Consider the following 6,219-nt stretch of genomic DNA (forward strand, 5'->3'; position numbering starts at 1 on the left):
TTTGTAAACATAAATGTAAAAATAAAATGAATAAATGTTTATATATTATTTAAATTATATAGAAATAAAAATCAATACATGCAAATACTCTACATCCGAAATGTATACATGTGTATGTTTATGTGTTTATAAATAAATAATAAAGAGTCAGAAATCTCACAAATGTCTTCTAAATGAGCTCAGATTTGTCAAGTCGATATTTTTGAAGCATTCTATATGAACTCGAACATCTCTCATCAAATTGACCCAAATCCAGATTACTTGACCACTACCCCACTACATTAATTGTACACCTCCATACTCCTCATGTGTTTTAACAATTGTCTCGTTTTAATTTCTCGTCAGCAATTTTATTAGAAACATCTGACTATGATGATACTTAAATGAGAACTCCCTCTTATCTCCTAAATACTTGGCAACTTGGCAAGTCTAGATTTTTCCAAACCAAACACAGAAAATATGTGCAACACAAAGTATGCAACAGATTAGCCTCTTCATCGGAATTCACGTTGGAATACAGAGAAATCACACTCCTTTTTCAAGAAATACTGATTGCACAAATCTCCAACATGAATCACATCTTGAAGGCTGTGAAGAAACAGCGAGAGCGTGCGACTGAACAAAACACCTGCTCAAAAAACCTGATGTGAGAGAGTTCAGAAGATTCAACAAAAGGTCAAAATACATCAACAATACACAGACTGACAAATGCAAATCATGTTTTAATACCAAGATGAGCCAAAAGTGCAACACTCCCCTCAGCAAACATGACAGAAAATTACTACACTGCTAACTAAAAATAGCCGCGTTGTTTCAAGCCATGGTTGGGTGAAATATGGACATATTCTGTTTCAATTTATGACCCAATGAGTTTGTCTGTACTTTACCCAACCAAGGGTCGAAACAGCCCAGCATTTTTTAGAGTGTACTAAAGAGTCAAATTGAGAAGAAACATGTTCATATACAGATTTTTCAAGCTGCATTACATTTAAGAAACAAAAATCTTACCTTTAAGTTGATCTGCTACCACGCTCGGTCCGATTCTTTCCACGACTCGCCCGTCCTCCCGCAGGTACCGGTCGTCAAGAAACTTGTCGGTGGCTTCAGACAGATGCACCTTCCCAGCAACCCCCAGCTGCTCCATAAGATTGGCAAGATTGACATCATTGGACCAGACATCAAACTTAAAGCGCTTCATGCCGAGAATCCCGCAAAGCACCGTGCCAGTGTGGATGCCGACACGCATGTTCACCATCTCCTTCTTCTCTTGACAGAACTGCTCAATAGCCTGAATCATTCCGAGCCCCATCTCCACACAACAGTAGGCGTGGTCCTCGCGTGGTTCGGGACAACCGGCCACACAGTAGTAACAGTCTCCCAGAGTGCTGATCTTCTCGCAGCACGTGAGCTCACACAGACGATCGAAGCGGCCGAATAAGTCATTGAGAAGTCCCACCAGAGCGTGAGCCGACTTGTTGGCGCTCATTTTGGTGAAGCCCACGATGTCAGCGAAGAGAATGCTGACAGGCTCCATGCGTTTCATGTTGAATGGTCGAAAGATGATCTGACCGCGTGGTATGGACATCTTCTTGCGCTTGGCACTCTTGGGGCTGGAGGCGCCGGCAATCGCCGCTCCCGTGGAGTATCGCTTCATCGAGTTGTCGTTGTCCTCGTCGCCTTGCTTCATGAGCTCATCCGCTACCCGGCGAGGCATCACTGAGTGAATCATCCGCTCCTTCAGGGCCTTTTCCACCTCCAAGTCTTTCCCGTGCATAATGGCTTGGCCGACCTTGAGGAAGGTGCATCGCGAGCGCACTTCGGACATGATGAAAAGATGGATACCGATGATGTGGGCGCAGAGATGCAAGATGGCTCTACCTGGGATCAGCCAATACAGCGTTTCCAAATGTTCCTCAGAGGAGCGGCTCCACCCGTCGCCCTGAAACAAGTGCATCCAGCCGAGCATCTCAAAGAGCACGGAGTAGAGCAAACCGAGCAGGAGAGAGGCATACAGACGGACATGGAGGAAACTGTAGAGCAAGGAAAGCACTTCCATACCAAGCGAGAAAGTACCGACCGGTGACATACACGGAGCCACATTAGCCCCACCGGCGAGGCTTTCAAAAGTGAGATTTCCACTCTCAGCACCACTGAAATCATCCGTGTCATCGGCAACCTTAACGGGATCAACGCTAAAGTCACTGAAGCCTGAAGTTTGGACCTGCGGTGCAAGCGTGAGAGCAAACGTGACCACGATGACTAGCAGCGAGGCCTGGTTGTAGCAGCGGGCGTAGAACTTGGTGAAAGTGAAGACAAACAGGAGACAGCACAGGAGGAGGAAAGATGCTGTGGGTAACAAAAAGGCAGTCTGTTTACATCGATCAGCATTAGCGATAAAGAACATTCCCCAGAGGAGGCTGGCGGCTGCCAGATAGAAGAGCACGCAGCGGAAGCGCCTTTGCGTCTGTGGGAAGCAGCGCTCCCGACAGGCCTCCTCCAGTATGTTCGAGTCGAACTTGGGGTTCCAAAAGGGCCCGGCAGACCTCTCAAACAGCTGTGGCATCTTCCTCTGAGTCCGCAAACCTTTAAATATGGGTTTGCGGATGCCAGAGTCTCCAGAGCTACAGCTGGAAGAGATGCTGTACTTGCAGTGTTTGGAGCCCCCTAAGATGCTGCACATGGCGCTGGCTCCCAGACTCCCGCGCTGCTGTTTGTGTGCTTTAGCGCCGCTGAGACGCACAGACGGCTGCCCATCTCCACTGGAATCGCAGCTCACCTCGCTGTTGTGAACCAGCAGTTGTTGGTGTTGCGGAGAAGCCATGATGAGGATCTCGAACCCGAGCTGAGACCAATAGACCAAAAATGATGTTTGTGTGGAAAAAAAGAATCAGGATGGGAAAATGGGCCGAATAGCTTTTGCGTGTAGTTACAGAGAAGTTGTTTAGACAGTTCCAGCCTTTAACTTGCTTATTTCACCTCATTACGTCAATAGCACATTCTGCCAGCTCTTCTGTCATTCCTTATCCAAACCTTTTTACGTAGTAAAAGTGAATCCAGTTCTTTCACTGAAAAACGAGCATTACATAATAAAAGCACAGAATTAGGGTCTGGTGGTTTTGACTATTTTTAAATGCAGTTTGACCCAAACTCTTTCATTGCACAGGAAAAGGCATCTATACGACACACAAAGGTATACATTTAAAGGGATGTCAGCGTTAATGCTATGGCATTACTCCTATCCATTCCAGCAGAGCACACAAATACAAAAACTGAAACGTCACCTCAAGCTTCCAAACTAAAACTCTTGGGAAACAATGCGCATCTACACTGTCCAACACACACAAGCTCAAAAAAACTCAATCCGGTTTCCTAAAAATAAGCCTTCCGCCCTCTTTTGTTTCTCACAGGCACTGTGCGCGTTCATTGAAAACTCCGCGTCCGTTCACACTGACCACAGACGGCACAGCAATGCAGTGAAATAAAAACAACATTTCTGACAGTGACGCCCGTTAAAGGGCTTGACAGGAAACTATTCCCTCAAACAGTGCTTCGATCTTCCCAAATTGTCACTTTAGATCATACATGAGTTTTAAATCGGGATTAAATAGGACGTTAAAATAACGCGTATCTGAATGAGGCATAAAAACAAAAACTTAAATCCACACAATTCCCATTGATGCCGATTCAATTCCCAAACGTCCATCAGGTACTTAAGTGGCGCTTTAAAAGCAGTTCACACGCATCTTTACGCATGTAAAACTTCTGCACTTCACACATGAAATCATTTCCCCTTGTTTACCAGAAGTCGTGTAAGTTTCTCTTATTGCGACACAGAGAGATCATCTCTCTTCTGCTCTTTCCACAGACTCACAGTGATGAAATGCGTCTTTGGTTTCGCTTCAGGAATCATTTCCACGGACAGCGTTCCCCCCGAGATCCAAATTCCGTTTTCTATGCCGGTTTCTCCGTCAGTACACAGCTTGTCACCGCTGACAAACGCCGCTCGTTTGAACTCTTCATGGCTGTGTGTATTCGGCTGCTCCGGTGCGCCAGTACGCGTTACACCATCTCCAAATCTCCATCTCCAGCGTCCATCTGACGGGTGTCTTTACGCGTCCAACAGTCTCCGGAATAAATCAGAGGTGGAGAGAAAGCGGTGCGTGCGCGCTCCGGAGAGAGGAAAAGAGAAGGGAGGCGAGCGCGCACATGGAAGCGGGCTGCTCTCAAACCGCAGTGTGCGCGTCCGGGCGCGTCTCCGGCGCCGAAGCGCGTCGCCGAGAGCTGTCGTAGAGGTGGGGGTTCCAATCAAGGTGACGTGTAATGCAGGGGAACACACAGCTGTCAAACCGAGGTCCATATCAAATCAGCCAAATTCTTTATCTGTCTGTCTGCCTTTATGGATATATGTGTGTTAGAGATTACAGTTGGATAGATTAATCCTCCAATTTAATTATTAAATGTTGATCCCAGTTTATGAAATGTTTCCCAAAATAAACCACGAATCTCTAATCCGCATATTTTAATTAATAGACTCTTTAGTTTGTGTGTGAAGCGTGCTGGAGTTAATCCAAGTCATTATGTGAGGCTAAAATGCACAAACCTCAGGAAGAAAGTATCAAAGCAATTCCCCGAAGAACTCAACTGTGTCCGTCTCCTGAGAAAAGAGGGTCTGAGCGATGGTCAGGACATCCTGTACATGGTAAACAAACCACTCATGCTTAATTATTTGGGTAAACCGGGTTTGCTTTGAACATTAGAGAGCTAAAGATATCAGTTCAGACACAAACAAAATTGTGGCTAAACCAGGTGAATCTGTTTGTCCATATGCTTGTTGGCATTCATGCTGTAAACAAGAAAATAATGTGCTGATACAGTCGTGTATGACTCTTTATTCCGTGGAACACAAAAGAAGATATTTTGAGAAATGTGACCAATATATTGTGTCCATGAAATGGAAGTCAATGGGAGCCGAAGTTTGGTTAGGCCTACGTAAAAATTCTTCAAAATATCTTCCTTTGTGTTCTGCAGAACGTCTGGAAGTTTGGAATCACATGAAGGTGAATAAATGACCGCTGAATTTTGGGTGAACTTTCATAGGAAACCACGCACGGTAACCACAACAAAAACTACTCTTTTTGGGTAAGCCTCATTTCTCTTTCTGCAACATTTTTGGGTGAAACACACCCCATACTTGTTTTCTTAAGATGCGTCAATGATAAACTCCTCTTTTCTTTTTATCATTACTCAATCCTGTTTTACCGTAAACTATGCCTCGCTCTCGGAGTTCAAGTCACGACTCTGTGTGATGGTGCAATGCAGTTTCCATACCTGTTTCTCCAATCACGAGCGAGCAACGGGGAAACCTCACTGTGACATGGGTATATATGAGCGTTTTCATACGTTTCTTCACGAGGGCCGTGATGTTCAAGGGGTTCCCTCGCTCCGGGGAGATTATAGCTCAGTCTGAAAGATGTGATCGCTGGACTGTGTCCTCGCGCACACAGACGTGCCATTATAAAGACATTAGGACTAATAACATTTGACAACGAGACATTGGATTCATTTTTTTCCTGAATGCGACACATTGTAAAACCTGAGTTTGATTCAGTATGTAAAAGCGAGAATACAGAAATACAATAAAGGGACCTGATAGACATGTTCATTAAAATCAACGTGAAATTACATTCATAACTCATTTAATTTCAATAACGTGATGTATTTGTGCGGAACAAAGGATATTTAATGAGAAATAGTGATTTCATCTTTTAGGAATTGGATTGAAATTGTGTTTCATACCTGAATAGTCAAAGCTGAATGTGTGTCTGGAGAGGGTCGTGAAGGTCTGCTGCACACCTAACACACACTTCTGAAGAGGTTTTATGTCAAACATATGATGCCGTGTGACAAAATGATATACAAATTCTGTATAGTTTATTCACACCCATTTCATTACAAACCTGAATAAAATGAGATATTTTGAAGAATGTCGAAAATCAAACAACACTTAAACCCTTCCGCTGAAACATTTCTCAAAATATCTTCTTTTGTGTTACACTGAAGAAAGAGGTTTTTATCCACATGAGTGAATAAATGATGACAGAATTATTATCTTTGGGTGAACTAATCTTTCAACATAACCAGCTACATAGTCACATGAGCCTGTAGAGATTATTTCAGTATTTTATTCACCTCCCTTTCCAAACATGTCTTGCACAAGTT

The 6,219-nt window shown here is 44.0% G+C and overlaps 2 protein-coding genes across 3 annotated transcripts in view; one reads left to right on the top strand and one right to left on the bottom strand.

Moving 5' to 3' along the window:
• Positions 1–4,227, bottom strand: part of LOC130426037 (adenylate cyclase type 9-like) — a 33,709-nt gene extending 29,482 nt beyond the window's left edge. Inside the window, exon 1 of one of the 2 annotated variants that reach the window (XM_056752536.1) lies at positions 1,009–4,227. In XM_056752536.1, coding sequence (XP_056608514.1) covers positions 1,009–2,821 — 1,813 coding nt within the window. In that variant the 5' untranslated portion in view covers positions 2,822–4,227. The remainder of the gene's footprint in view (positions 1–1,008) is intronic. The other variant, XM_056752535.1, reaches the window with a different exon arrangement.
• Positions 3,876–5,718, top strand: LOC130426038 (uncharacterized). The gene is made up of 3 exons (XM_056752537.1): positions 3,876–4,351; positions 4,531–4,699; positions 5,029–5,718. Exons 1-3 carry the CDS (start codon positions 3,876–3,878, stop codon positions 5,053–5,055), a joined length of 672 nt encoding a protein of 223 aa, XP_056608515.1. The 3' UTR covers positions 5,056–5,718.
• Positions 5,719–6,219: the final 501 nt, after the last annotated feature.

The sequence above is a fragment of the Triplophysa dalaica genome, chromosome 7, assembly GCF_015846415.1.
Source record: "Triplophysa dalaica isolate WHDGS20190420 chromosome 7, ASM1584641v1, whole genome shotgun sequence".
Taxonomy (NCBI): domain Eukaryota; kingdom Metazoa; phylum Chordata; class Actinopteri; order Cypriniformes; family Nemacheilidae; genus Triplophysa; species Triplophysa dalaica.

What these genes read in the sequence shown, in the direction of transcription:
- LOC130426038 (XM_056752537.1), top strand. Translation starts at nt 3,876, where the DNA reads ATGAAATGCGTCTTTGGTTTCGCTTCAGGAATCATTTCCACGGACAGC. An exon ending in CACACAGCTGTCAAACCGAG is followed by an intron (nt 4,352 to 4,530) that starts GTCCATATCAAA and finishes TTTAATTAATAG; the next exon opens with ACTCTTTAGTTTGTGTGTGA. An exon ending in GTCAGGACATCCTGTACATG is followed by an intron (nt 4,700 to 5,028) that starts GTAAACAAACCA and finishes TGTGTTCTGCAG; the next exon opens with AACGTCTGGAAGTTTGGAAT.